This window comes from Ceratotherium simum, chromosome 12, assembly GCF_057802395.1.
Source record: "Ceratotherium simum simum isolate JZ-2026a chromosome 12, ASM5780239v1, whole genome shotgun sequence".
In the NCBI taxonomy this organism is placed as follows: Eukaryota; Metazoa; Chordata; class Mammalia; order Perissodactyla; family Rhinocerotidae; genus Ceratotherium; species Ceratotherium simum.
The window spans coordinates 703,802-718,975 of NC_141911.1; the positions used below are offsets into that span (position 1 = coordinate 703,802).

General features: G+C 44.8%; 1 protein-coding gene across 1 annotated transcript in view; it reads right to left on the reverse strand.

Annotated features, from left to right (window-relative positions):
• Window positions 1–10,254: 10,254 nt before the first annotated feature.
• The window catches only part of SLC18A1 (solute carrier family 18 member A1), a 28,196-nt gene continuing 23,276 nt past the window's right edge, over window positions 10,255–15,174 (reverse strand). The window contains exons 12-17 of the mRNA XM_004442326.3: window positions 14,831–14,909; window positions 13,820–13,871; window positions 12,235–12,298; window positions 11,837–11,956; window positions 11,486–11,619; window positions 10,255–10,655 (exon numbers count right to left, since the gene is read on the reverse strand). Of these exons, the coding sequence (XP_004442383.1) occupies window positions 10,542–10,655; window positions 11,486–11,619; window positions 11,837–11,956; window positions 12,235–12,298; window positions 13,820–13,871; window positions 14,831–14,909 (563 nt within the window). The 3' untranslated portion in view covers window positions 10,255–10,541. The remainder of the gene's footprint in view (window positions 10,656–11,485; window positions 11,620–11,836; window positions 11,957–12,234; window positions 12,299–13,819; window positions 13,872–14,830; window positions 14,910–15,174) is intronic.

Sequence of the window (15,174 nt, forward strand, 5' to 3'; positions counted from 1 at the left end):
AAGTTACAACTGTAATACCCCTTGAGGAGAAGGAAGCACTGCAAGGAATGAGTGAGACCCAGAGCAGACACTGATGCTCCCGTTCTCCAGTCTGTGGGCTCCATCTGTATCCTGGTCTTTGGATAAGCAGACAGTCACCAGCACGACGGTTGCTTTGCCTCTCACCCCAGAGGTGCGGTGAACTGAAGAAGAACACTAGTGACTGACATATTGTATAGTTCTTGCAGTTACAAGCACAGAGCTTGCTTCCTCTGATCTCGTGGCAGCTCTGGAGCAGGGGTAGGCTTGTGACCAAGTCTTACCCTCAGGGAATAGGATGCAGTGAGGGAGACACTCCTCTCACGGGGGAGCCAGCCCAGGCCTTGTTTCCACTCTATGACAGTTATCTTAGGAAATTTAATGCCGGAACTAAGCATTTTTGAGGTCTTTAATACCCACAAAGTGTGCCCAGGGCTTTAACAAGTAATATCTGACCCTCACATCTTTTAATGATCTTTTATGGCCGTAGCATTGCACACCATTTCCAGTCTGACCAACAACGAACAATTAAATTTTGTAATGGACCAAAAATGATGTGGAGCAATGTAATCAAGTGTAAGATCCATATTAGATTCACAGGACATAATTGTGTCTCATAAACAAAGCTACTCAATGAGGTACTTATTTGAACGCAGATTTTTCTTCAAATCAGTCTTACACCAAGGAAAGCCCTGCTGGTGACTGGTTCTCATGGCCTCTGGGGAGCCATCATCTCCATTTCTCTGCAGCCTCTTAGTGACGCTATCTGAAACACTTCTGTTGTCTCTGAAGAGGGAGGCTGAGGCCAGAGCCTGGTGCTGTAGTGAACTCAAAGCGTTCATTCCACATGGTGAAACCTCCTAGGGATTTCTCCGACCAAACCTCCATGTCCCCTTTTGACTGCTGAGAACTGATCTGATATTGACATGAAAAATGTCAATATTCAAAAGTAAAAAACAGGACTAAACAGTTTTTCCAGTCACAGGTCAGTAAAATATTCTACAGGCCGACCCAAGTAACTGGCTGGTATCAGTCACTCAGCATTTCTCTACACAGACCTTAAAAAATATGAAGCAGGACACACAGACTTCTAGGATGTTAAGATTAGTAAGGACCAGCCTCCATACTTCATAGATGAGGACACGGAGACCCAGACTGGGGAAGTGCCAGCTAGTGAGTGCTAGCAATGTGACTCCCACACCAGCTCCAGTCCATAGAGACTTTCCAAGCTCGTGGACGTGAAAAGTTACAGAAGAACCCCGGAGGAACTCACACACCAGCTTGGGGAGATGCTGTTCATACACTCGGAAGAGTAAAGATGAACACAAGGTAGTGTAGAAGACCATCCAGGTAAGTGACAGCTGTGAAGGCCGCAAGACCACAGGTAGAGGAGGGTCAGTCACCCTCCCAGAGGTCTGAGCAGGGCAGGGAAAGGCTTTAGCCGCTGAGCCCAGATGAATGGCAAGTTCGACACCCACGTAAGTTCCTCAGTTTTGGAGATCACCCCGCCGGCGGTCATGCTGCCCCTCCCCGCAGTCTCTGTGCCGGGAGTTTGGAGCTCACCTGCACAAGCCAGGCTGCGCACGGGCCACCACTGCCTCCGCAGGCTCCCGCGTCTGCAAAGTGCCTGCACAACCAATGTGTCAGTTGTTTTCTTTGTAGTTTTTAAATTTTGTTTTACAAAGTTCTCTTACAGAGTTGCTCAGTGCTAACCAGGTGTTAAGCGACGCTTATCGCAGTGCAGTCAGCCATCAGCAGGCACTTTGAGGGAAGTCATTAACACGCACCAGTAAACAACTTTTAGGGTTGCCCTTGGAAGAAAACAGATCCTCAGCCCACTCACTTCAGAGCTGGAGAAGGTCAGAAGCCAGGTGTAGTGAGAGGCCGCCGGCCTTGGCTCAGGCAGGTTGAAGTTATGAAGACAAGGGTGTACGCAAGTGCGAGAGGGAGAAGGGAGAACAGAATGCAGAAAACAAACTTTACTTAAAATGTGTACGTGTGTGTAAGGCCCACAGTAATTCGTAAATAGTAACTGCTCACTGCATCACTGCATAGGGTCTCTGGAGCTTGGTGCAGGCAGATTGCTTCAGGTTACGAATTCAGAGCCTAACCAAGTTAGTGTGGACTCTACTGCCCTCTGCTGGAAAGAATGGGAAATTGACTCGTACTTTTGGTGGTGCACATAGGTCATAAACACTAGAAATCTGAGGCTTTCTCTGCGGAAGTTGAGACGGAATTTGGTAGGTGTTTCAGGAGGAAGGAGAAGCAAGGTGGGAGCACATGAAGGTAATGTAGCATATTTCTTAAAATATGCAGAAAAGTTTCTACAGCCCATTCAAACTTTAGTGACAATTCACTGTTGCAGAAAAGAGCCTTGCCTGCAGTTCTGTTCGTGAGCAGAAGACGTGTGTTGAGATACTAGTTTATAGAGGAAAGAGCTCAGACTTTGGAGGCAGACCAACCCGAGTTTAAATCTGGGCTCTGCTGCTCCTTATGTGAGCTCACACTGATGATTTACTCTCTCTGCCTCAGTTTCCTCATCTGTAAAGTGGGGACAGTAATGCTTAACCCAGGAGGATGAAGTGAGATGACATATTCAAGAGATCAATATGCCGTAGATTTCCCTTTAACAAATTTAGTTGAAGAAAATTATAAAATCATGACAACAAAAGAGAAACTTGAATAAATGGAGAAATGTATATGAAGTTCAAAAACAGGCAAAAACAACTGATGTGGATAAAAGTCAAAATAGTGGTCACCTTAGGGTGAGGGGTGGGTATTGATGGAGGAGGGACAGCCTTCTGGGTGATAGAGTGTCCTCTATTCTTGTCTGAGTGGTACTTACACACATACATAAATTTATCCAGCATACACTTAGAATTCGTGCACTTTGCTAGTATGACACACACAGTTTCTATAAAGGAAGGGGGGGAAGCAGAAGCTGAAGAGGAGGAGAAGAAGGAGAAGAAAAAAAGAATGGAAAGGAAAAAATTATTAAGAAAACTGCGGTGGGGGTGGGGGAAATCCTAGAACTTGAGTCAAGATAGTGATCCAAGCATTTTTAACTCTGCCCCCCACCCCCAAGTGCTCATTAAATGACCCACAGCAGTCGTGGAAACTGTGGGACAAGACATCCACATGCAGACTACGAAGAATTTCTGCTGGTGCTGATGTGACCAGATAGAGGAAAAATAGACTAACCTGAGATTCAACCAGGTGAAAGGAGTGAGAGGAAGTGATTGGCTGAGTGATAGGGCTGGAGGCCATGGGGGACCAAGGGGCAGCCAGAGAGGAGTTGGGTGTGTAAAATTTGCTGCTACCACAATTTCTGGAAAGTGCTCTGGATGCAGGGTCAGCACAGAGCTGTGATCCCCCCATGTCATTCAGCCGCAGCCTTGCATGCCAAGCATACTGTGCACGCCAGAAGCAAGTTCAGCCATGGCTTTGCCCCAGCTAATTGCTAACAAGAATAGTCATGCCAATTAGAGAATATGAACTGTGAAAAACACACGTAGGCACACAGACCAAACTCTTTTCCATACTTATCTCAACTCTGGCTCTTTTCAGTGTCTTTATAAGCAAATTCAAACTATGAGTGATTTTTTTTCCCATCTTTCCTTAAATGAGCTGGAAAGATTTGAATAAAGACTCATATAAGCTCTGATAGCTGCCACATGAAAGAAAAGATCTGAGGAAAGTGCATAATAGCACATGAGAGAGAGCAACAATGTTTTGGAAATTGTTGGGATGAAAATGTTGGATAAAAATTGATGAGGAAATTAGCAAAAATGGGATATCTGAATAGCAAATTCAGGAAAAGGAGACGCCAATAAAAATAAAGTCAACTTATGTCACAGAACTCCAGAAATAATTAGGAATTAAAGGTAGTGCAAGATAAGGGGCTGAAAAAAGGCAGATTGATGGGAGAAAAAGTCTATATAAGGATCCCTAGGTTGCATCCACTATACCCTGAAACCAGCCAAATAGCTTACCTGCCATCCCGGGAGAAGACTTTATTCTGTGGAAAAATTGAACCCAAGAGGCAAAAAAACTGAGGACATTCCTCACAATGGAAGGCAGAGGAGAGGTGCCATGCTTAAAACAGCAAGGGTGACTGAGTTGAGTTCCACTCCCCCCACCCTGAGCCCCCTGAGGCCACTTTGCTCCAAGAATATTAACTTCACCCATCCCCGGCTGCCAGGAGGAAGAGTTTTCACTGGAGAAATTTAGAGACAAGACCAACACACATCGATATCAGGGAGTTGTCCAATAAAAGAGCCAACTGCCATCCAGTCACCCCAGGAGTTTACAAGCCCCAGTCATCCAGGAGCTCTTCACCACATAACAAGACATTTGAGGAAAGTCAAATGTCCACAGTGAGAGACAACTCAAAACAAGCAAACCATACAAGCAAGGAAACCTACAAATACAAGGAGCAAAAAATAGCTTGACCCACACTCAGAGAGATAAAAATTATTGCAACCATGAAATGGAATTAGGAGGCTATAAAAAAAATCAGAAAGCTCTTATAAATTAGATTAGGATAGATAAAATGAAAAGAAATGTATACTACAAAGAGCAGCTGAATGTAGAATTGAGGAAATCTCTCAGAGAGTAGAACAAAAAAAGTGTAAAAGATTGAATAAGAGGAAAAAAAGAAAATCAATCAATCTAGGAAGCTCACAGATGACTAACAGGATTTCCAGAAAGAAAGCAAAAGGGAGACATAGAAGAAATTGTCAAAGAGATAGCACAATAAAATTCCAAAAAGAACAAAGAACATGATTTTCTGGATTGAAAGAGTCCATTGGGTGTGAGCACAATGAATTTAAAAAGACCTCCACAAAGACTCGCTCCTGTGAAATTTCAGAAGACCTGGTATAGGAGTCTAAAACCCAAAAGCAACAGCAGATCCCATTCAAAGGATCAAGAATCATATGGCACTGGAATTCTCAACAGCAATGCTGAAAACAGAAGACAAAGGAACATGTATTCAAAATGTGCAGAAAAATTATATTCTGCCCTGAATTCTGCATCTAGACAACTATCAATCAAGTATGACATTTTTAGACATCCAATGTGTCAAATTATTTACCTCCCTTGCTCCTATTTGAGGAAGTTATTGGAATTATCCCGCCAAAAAATGGGAATACACCAAGAAAGAGGAAAGAACTGAGGATCCAATTCAAGAAAGCAACACAGGGAAGCCTGGAACAGTGGTCACGCAGATGGCTTAGAGAGCAAGTCCAGTGACTCAAGGCTGGAGGGATGCCTCCAGGAAACAAAACAAGCTGAAAGATCACCTGCTGTACTCATAAATTAGTAGTTGAGAGGCTTTATAAATCTGTCGGAAGACTTGAGAAGAATGAATGAGAGCAACCTGGAAAACCAAGCAAAGAATGCAGGCATTACCACCTCCAGGAAAAACAAAATGTTGTAGAAAAATGGAATGAAATCAGAACACCATCCTTGGTTCAGCAGTGAGCAATGCTAATTTGGTCATAATAATGCAAATCATTATTAATTTAGTAAATTGTGAAGTTAGCGGGCAGGGAAGGGGGCAGTAAAAATATCAAATCTCCATCTACCATTAAAGGAAGACAGTAGATTATGTCAAAAGATATTAAATCAAGAAAGAGCTGAATAAGTAGTCTTCTTAGATGTAAAAAAATAAAATAAAACAGCTAAAAATTTGAAAGTGGAGGATAAGATTGAGGGATGAGGAAGAATGAAACAAAAGACTGCTGCGCTTTTCTCACTCACTTGAGGAATTGTTTTTTTTTTTAAACCATCTGATTTCATAACTTACTACATAGTTACATTAATCAAGACAATGAGACACTAGCATAAGGATTGACAGATTAATGGAACAGAATTGAGAGCTCAGAAGTAAGTCCTCACATTTACAGTCAATCAACTTTCAAAAAGGATACAAGAAAATTCAATGGGGAAAGAATAGTCTTTTCAACAAATGGTGCTGGGACAACTGAATATGCACATGTAAAAGAATAAAGTAGGACCCCTACCTCACACCATATACAAAAATTAACTTCAAATGGATCAAAGATCTAAACGTAAGAGCTAAATCTAAAAACTATTAGAAGGAAACATAGGTATAAATCTTCATGACCATGGAGTAGGCAATGGTTTCTTTGCTATGACACCAAAGCACAAGCAACAAAGAAAAAATAGATGCATGGACTTCATCAAAATTACCACCATTTGTGCTCCAAAGGACACCATCAAGAAAATGAAAAGACAACCCACAGAATGGGAGAAAATATTTGCAAATCATATAGCTGGTAAGGGATTTGTATGTAGAACACGCCCCATTCTAGTTGTGTGATCTTAGGCAGCTTACTTTCCCTTGCTGGACCTCAGTTTCCTATTCTGTGAGATAAGAGAGTTGGACTAACTGATAATAGAAACTAGTGCTTAAATAGACTTTATAGTTTATAAAGCGTGTTCTTATTTCATTCATTATTATCACATTTAATCTTTATTACAATTCTGTTACTAAGATATTACTGTTATTCCCACTTCACAAATAAGGAAGTTTTCGTTGTCACATTGCTTCTAGGTAGTGGAGTTCTGCCATCTGCTTTGCTCTGTAAGACTGCTGCCCTCTCCCCAGATCCGGACATGCCATGATTCCATGGTAGATCTAGTTTGAGCATCAGGCCACCTGCACATTGTCACACTAACATATTGCACTACACCTGTACACAGAGAGCTTCTTGCTTTTCTGTGAAGATTTGCTCAGCAACCTGATGTGACCTCTACCCTGCCTGGCTGTCCTTCAACACACCCAGGACCTTGCAATTCTCCCTTTAAGAATAGTTGTCAGTCACTGACCTGGGCCAAGAGTCTGAGTAATCAAAACAAGCAAGATTTGACCCAACAATCTCTCTCTTCTCCATTGTGACTTCAAGGGACTATATGATGATTCAAGTTGAAGGATAAATGCAAACAGACCTTGACCACGGCTCTTGCCTCTGCTAACACTGTACTCTTCACTCTCCAGAAGAAGAACAAAGAGGAAAAGGGGGAGGAGGAGGAAAGAGAGGAGAAGGAGGAGGAGGAAGAGGACGAGGAAGGAGCACACTTTATTTCCAATAATTTCCTGAAAAGAGGAAATTAAACCTCAAGTCACATTTGTATTTCGGAGGTGATGCTGGAGCACTGGACTGACTCCTCAACTGTGACTCAGGTTCCTCACACAGGCCCTGCCCCTAGCATTTACTGAAAGTTGCCCCAAAAATGAGCCAGTGGCAGGATGCAGCCACAGAAAGCCAGATCTACAGATGGTGATGCTAAAGCTCAGAGATGTGCAATCACCTCTCCCAGGCCACCCAGCTGGTCAGGGGCAGAGCTGGACTAAAACTTGAGGACTGGATCTGTTTACTCTTGATTCAGTCCTCCTTCTATCACCTATGACCTGTCACTTATGACCTACAGCCATCCTCTCTTAAGGCCCTCACAGCAAGAGTGGACAGTGCTGTGTGCCAAAACCACCTTGTTCCAGGGAAGGCTTTTCTCCCAGAGACAAGATATAGGCGTGAACTCAGCAGGACCGAGTCGTGTACCACAGTGACCCTGGTACACGGCCCATGAAGCGCGGCCTGAGGGTGGAGGGTAGCAGATATTACAGACAACAGACACTCCGCCTCAGCCCAGCCAGGGACACCCAGGGACACTGTGGGATGCCCTTTCTTCACGTCCACCTCAGAGGACAGATTTACACAAGCGTTACAGAGCTGCCTGCAGGAATAGAGTCAAATTTTCTCAGAAATTTATTTTTTTTCAGTTTGGCCTATATCTTGGAATAATGAATTCCATGAGTAAGACAGCGCAGTGGGAGATAATATTCCCTAGTATTAGTTCTCTCCCTAGCTCTGGGTAGCTTCTGGAGCCCTTTGTGGAAGTGTCTTGAGACTCCATGGCCACCAAGACTGGGCCTTTCTTGAAGGTTTTAGCTACTTTAGTCACATCCCCTTGGATTTGGGTCCCTCCCTATAAGAATTTTCCTGTGTCTCTCCACATCATTCTCCCTGCCACCTATTCATCATCTCGTATGCCCCCTCTGCATTTTCTCTGATTCCATGGTTACTACCTTAATTTGTGGTGCTGTGGCTTCCACTCCAGGTTTTGTACTTTGGAAATAAAATGTCTTCTGGTTTGTTTCCAACATTCTGTCTGAGAATGCCCAATATTTTTCTGGCCTATTGAGCACAACAGCTCATTAGTTCCAGTGTCTTCTTTGCTGCATCTAATTGGTAGTTCAGGGCCTATCATCCTATAAATATCTTTATAGTCTCTGCACCTCATCCCTTTCATGAGGGGAAAATGCATCTTCAGCCATTCCATAGTGGAGGCCATCCGACATTTTATGCTACTTTTATAAGAAAAACTTCTTGTGACTCATTCTTGCTGGGTTGGTATTTTCATTTTTAAAAGAACTTAGTGTCACCTGTGAATGTGGGAAGTTTAACACGCATTCTTTTCTTCATATCGTTTGTAAAGCCACTAATAAAGACAAATTCCATTTTCTACTTTTATGGGATTCTTTTTTTATACACTCCTCTATTCATAGGCTATGTTTATGACCTATTTCTGATCTATAATAAAAAATGTGTCCTGACTTACTTTGTAGTGTTTGGTGTTAACTCTTATCAACAGTGTTTTGAAAGTCTGAATGAATTATATCCATTGGTTTCTCCCTAAGTATATGTTTTACATTGCTCTAACAATGTTAACTGGCAAGTCAGGGATGAGTTCCCCTTTTAAAGATTCTTCCTATTTTAAATGTGTAAACAATTTCTGTAACAAGCCCATCCTTTATCATCAATTGTCCTCCCTTTTTGGTGGGTGTGAGAATCAGTAGTGCACTCCTATCAGTGCCCCTGACACCTCCACACCCATCCCACCCCACCCCCACCTCTGTACAGGAGGCCCAGTGCCCATTCACTCAAACTGCACTCGTAGTTACAGCTTACATATTTTAACAAATGATTTTCTAATTTTGTCTTTGAGCTCCTTCAACATTGGAGATGAATATCATCCTGACTGAATGACAATACAAGTGCACCAGGTTTTGCAAATCAGGTAATGCCAGCTCCCTAAAAACATATCCATAAATCAGGTATCCATTGTCCAAGTGAAAAGGAGTCATTGAGGTTCAGGCTGAATGTGTTCTGATGATTTGGGGCTTATACTGAACCCACCAAACTCCTGCAGAGAAGTGCAGTAATCAGAGCCAGGTACTCCAGAGTCAAGTCCAACACCCCTGTCTGATATCCAGGCACCCAGCAGCCCGTGCCTGTGGGCCTCTCCATTCCTGCCTCTGCCTCCATCTCTGCTGTTATTCCCTACCCAGACCAGGAGCATCCCTGCCTCTTTGTACTTAAGCACAGAGTGTATACTAACCTGCAGAATTGATCATTTTTATACGTGTATGTCTTGTTGCCCAAATAGATGGGAAGCTACTTAAGGGTGGGTGCCATGTCTCTTCTCTCTTTGAAACCCTATCACTCAACAACTGTTTCAAAAAGGTAGCAAAATGTCAAAATATTTATAGTACCTAGTGTATTTGCCCACACTCTCTCTTTTGCTGTAAAAGAGCATCTAGTTGACCACATCTGAATTAGGTCATAACTTATTCATTGGCTAGTATGAACAATGCCTCATTATAATCCTCATATCAGGAAATCCACTGTTGGAAGGGATTCAGGGGCAGTTGCTTTTCACTTCTTCCCATGAAGTCTTGGAGTTAATGGATTGTTTTTTCTGTCTTACTTTTATCTCTGAGTCTGAGAGATTTAGGGAAGGCAGAAACCCACAGCGGAAGTAGTGAGAGTGTCGGTAACTCAGCATAAGAGGGACAGGCTCCTTCTCTCCATCCAGCCACGAGGAAACGGGGGCATCCAGTCATTGGGGGCAACTCACCACAGCGACTATAGGTTGAGCCCTAGAAAACCACTCAGCTTATAAAAACCAGGCAAAAAAGTTCCCAAATTGTCAATTTGGCAGCAACACTGAGGAGGCTTTGTCAACTCAGCTGGGAAAATTCCAGGAGGGCCATGTTGAGGAACAGAGGACAAAACCCTGACAGTCTGTTGGGACTGTGCCAAAAACAATCAGAGAACAGGAAGTGAGGTTTGTCATCACCCCACTGGTTTCAGGAGCACACTGTGCTCACCATCACCTCCACGAAATGAGTCACCTCTTGCAGAACCTGTCAGGGCTCAAGTTTAATCAGCCTCACAGAAGCCTAGGAGGGAGCATTGCTCTGTCCTCCCACAAAAGATGGGCCACTTGAGGCATCAAAACATAGAGAGAGAGCTATGGGTTACACAGGTGAGGAGAAAACTGGGGAATGGCACCCAGGCAAGGCGAGGGAAGGGGATCCCAGGGGAGAGGGAAGTGAAGCCTAGTGAGCAGCCCATGGTGACCTGGTTCCGGGGGAGAGAGGTGATCACCAAAGCCTGGGCCTCCTGGATCCACATGTGACAAGGCTTCTGCTCCTACTCCTCACTGCCAGACTCCTCATCGCTGTCCTCCCCCAGAGGAAATTCTCTTGTGGGCTTCTGGGTGGCATACATCCGGGTCTCCATGGGGCAGTTCTGGCTCAGAATTGCCTGCAGTGGGAAAGGAAGAGAAATACTGCACGTCTTTTACCAGTCTCCCCATTCCCTTCCCCAACTAGCTCATCCAAGTCAGTGTTGCTCAGGAAAGACTCAAGAAACAAGAATAGGCCCCTCCTTCTGCTCCATGTATGTGCACAGGCCTCCCAGGCACCTAGGTGTAGTAACCCTGGTCAAGAAAAACATCTGACACGCTTTTAATTGACTCCTATTCGCAGTAGTGCAGGCTACAGCCGAAGTTGTCACCATACTCTGTCAGAGCTGTCTGTCTTCTTTCGTTCCTTTGAACAGCTTCCCCATCCATCTGCAACCCACCCAGACCCTCGGGGTGCTCATGCTGCAGGAAGAGGAAAGCATCCTGTTAACTACAATCATGTGTTGTGGCTCTCTCCCCTGGGGTTTCGTACTTTAAGAGATGACCTGGTGAGGACGCGAAGACGCAAATGAGTGAATGAATGAATAAACGTGCCCCGTGGAGTTGGGCCCATTTGGGGAGATAATGTGGTAATTCACGCATTGTTAGGAACTACAGCAACTACAGGATGCCTTTGACAGTCCCTGTCCCCAACTCTCTACAAACTTCCCATTTTCCTTCTTTACTTAGGACCCTTCCTAACTTCCCTAAGAAGGAGAGTGGTTACATAGAGAAGGGAAATTAAGAAAGGGCGCGAGGGAAAGATAAAGATGAAAAGGGGATCAGGAAACATGGCAAAGCAGAGAGACGGTTAAAGAGAAAGGAAATAAGAGCACAGTATGAAAAGGAATGAGAGAGACAAGGAAAGAAACAGAAGATTATTTTTTTATCGGTAGTCAGAGCCCCTTACAAGCTTCTCGTCCTTGGCTGGGGGGCTCCTTAGGTAGTAGCAGAGAGGAGCATAGATGATGTTGACGACCCCAATGATGACCATGAGCCAGGGGAAGCCGATGGCATGCACAATGGCACCCCCGGTAGATGGCCCTGTGAGGAATAAATCAAATTCACAAGTGTTTATTAAGCCTGATCACATGGAAGATGCTGTGCAAGGGGCAGCAGGTGACCCAGAGGATGTGCCGGGATCAAATATCTCCAGAACACTAGGGTCAGCCTCCTGGTTCCACTTCCAGCTGGAAAGCAGTAGATAAGGGAGAGGGAGACACCAGGTCCTGCGTGCTCCCCTCTCCCTCCACCAACATACCTATAGCAAAGCCCATGCAAAAAGCCACGTCGGCGATGGCATAGACACTCCCATACACAGAGGTGTGGCGCAGGTCCACCAGGTGTCCCATGATGGGCATCATAGAGGAATCCACCATGCCTATGGCCAGAGCAAACAGGACACTATCTGTCAGCAATACCCACAGTCCCCTCCCTGTCTGTGGAATCTTCCCTCCCCCTCCTCCCCTTAGACTACTCATTTTGCCTGCTATCCTTCCACTCAGCACCAACACTCATTCCAGGTGGGAATTGTGAGCCCATCTCTCCAAACCCCTACCAGCCACCCTCCTGCTGCTTCTGCCTTTCCATATACCTCCTTTGATCTGACCCAAAGCAAATGTTCAGGGGCTTCTTGTTTCCTTTAAGGGCACTACTTACCTATGGCAAAGCCAAGCCCTGCATTGGGGCCAATGAGGCCAAAAATGTCATGAGCCAGAGGAACCTGCAGGGGGAGGAGGAAGAGCTCATCAGGAATCCAGCAGAGTCATGTGGGGGCCACACAAAAACAAAGGGTTTTCACATGAAATGCATTTCTTAACCATGAGCTATGTGCCACATATATTATCTATCTGGATTCTCACACCTCCTTACCTCTATTTTAAAGAAATGAAAACTAGGTTGGTGCCATTTGGTTAAATGCCCTGTCCAAAGTCACAGAGCTAATAAGTGGAAGATCAAGTCTGAACCTCAGATTTGACTCCATTAGACCATAACGATGATCCTTTTCTGTTACACGGACTCTCCTTCCCCTTCCCCTATCCCCTCCACCCAGACACACAGTCTTCATTCTTCACTGAACAGGGTTTCCTCTCTTTTCCATTAGCAACATCATCCAAGGTTTTAGTTAAACCCTAACTCGGTAGCCACTGGAGCTAGAAGACAGACAGAAAACACCAATAACCTATTACCCACAAGCTAGAGGGGTGGCTGACATGATCGGGCGCCTCATCAGCAAGCTTGCAGAATCATTCTCTTGCCCTCCCAACCCCCCACTGAAAGCCTTCTGTTCCTCTTTTACTGGTTCCTTACCTCCCTCCCTGGGCATGTGCCACCCAAAGCTGCTACCTCAGCACATGCACTCCTCAGAGGTTTAACAAACCACTTAGATGTTAGTGGCTGATAACAATTTTAGGGATGATTCCTCAAGGGGCATTCACATTTTATCAGTAGTATTGGTTAAGTTTCACTGTGAGCTCACTGTGTGCCAGACACTGCTGTGGTTTATGTGGATTATCTTGACAACCCTGTGAGATGCTATCCGAATCCTGTCTACACAGATGAGATTCTGAGCATAGAGAGATGAGGAACAAAAGTAGCTCAAAGTCACATAAGCAGCAAGTGGCAAAGCTAGGACTGTACCCAGAGCTTGTGCCCCTGGTCAGGACCTCCAGCTGCGCCTGAGCACCTACTCTGGAGCACTTTCCTCAGTGCTTTACAGCCTTGTTCTCATCTCCCTCAAGCCTCGGAAGCAAGTATGCTTATGATCTGCATTGTGGAGAGGAGAAAATGAAGGCTTAGAGAGCTTGAAGGGGGTTCTTGAATGTGGAAAAGCCCTTCTTTCTTTCTTCTTCTACCAAACATTCTGGTGCTGGAGACTGAGGCACAGATGATGGTTCCCCTGATGGCCAGTGGGGTCCTGTCAGGGTGGTATGAGTAACTGAAGGCATAAAATGCATCATTTTGCTGACTCCAGAAATAGATATATTAATATGTATTGTTTCATGTCCCCATACACAGAGACTCAGACCTCTGGCTGCAGCTGCCCCATTGTCCTCTCCCTCTCCTTCCCCACCTCCTTTCAATTGGATGCCTGGTCGCATCTCTCCCCATTCTAAATTTCTACCTACACAGAAACAGTCTTTCTGACAGCCCTTGCCAAGTCCACCCTCTGCTCATTTTAAAGGAAAGTGGTCTTTAAATGTCTGGATCTTTCTCTCTCTCAACTGGACCTCATTATACTTACACAAAGCAAGCTGGTACCTACTACTACCATGCCAATCAGGGAGCAGAGCCACCTGGAAGAAAATAGCCATCATCAAACAGTGCTAAGGGGAGAGATTCCTTCTGCCTGCCACCCCATCACCATCACAATGGCCAGTCCTACCGCCCCTAATTCCAGGAACCCCTTAGGACGTGAGAAGATGAAAGCATCTCTACCTGACCAGTTTGTACCCAGGTGAGGCCTTTCCCTGTCCTGTCCTTGCCTCTCATCTCTTCCCTGGCTCCATATCTCTTCCCATAGTAGAAGCAGAGGAGGTGCAATGGGACCTATTCTTTGTTCCCTTAGAAGGGGAATCAGCTGCCTCGGATGGCACTCGCTCCTCAAGAGTAACCCTCAAACTTAATTCATGCTGTTTCCCAATTCAGACTACCTCTCACCTATTCATATTTTATTTGGTCTTCAAGGTCCATCTCAGAAACCACCAAAAATACCAAACCTCTTTCTTTCTCTGGTTTTCTATAGTGGTGGTTTTAAAACTTATTTTAAAAATCTTTATGCTGAACTCCAAAGATAAAATTAAAGCTGTTCTCACTGTAGTGGAAGAACAGAATTCAGACTCGTACCTCTTAGCTCCCAACCATTTCCACTTGGCAGCCTCTGAAGTACCTCTGTAGAACTCTCTAGGGCTCCATGGAACACAGTTTGACAACCACTGCCCCAAAGCACTATTTTTTTATACCTCTTCTCTGTGGGGTTATTTTTTTCTTTAACTGGACAATAAACATCAGGAAAGTAAAGGTTGTCCCTCATTCACTGTCTCGTCTATAGCAACCAGCTCAGGACCATCCTGTCTCCATACTGCCCTCACACCTACCCATCCCAATCCTCCCAGTGGGCATGTTTTACCCATGTGTATTTATCCTAAACTGTTGATCTCAGAGAAGCTGTTCATCATCCCAGGTGCAGGGACAGTCTCAAAAGGCTCCCCATCTTATATTCCTATTGCTCTTCCCAGATTCCCAGGCTACATACCGACCCATCTTGTTGGCCAACACACCAAAGAGGTTGGTGCCAATGAGGTAGGACACACTGGCAGGCAAGAAGGCCAGACCTGTAGAAAGAAACAGGTCTTCACCTTAGGACATGCCCAGTTTACTCTAAAACACCTTGTTTCCTGTAAGATGGTGAAGACCCCTGTTAACCTTCAAGGATTGCAAACCACTTTGTTTTATGGGTTGGAGATCCTTGTATGAACCCAGAGCAGATGACATCAGGCCCACAGCTCTGCTTTCCTTAGGAGCAGGGCTTCATTTAGCTTCAACACATTCAATGTGCTTCCAGCTCCCCAGTAAGACTTCCTGATGGATGGCCTAATG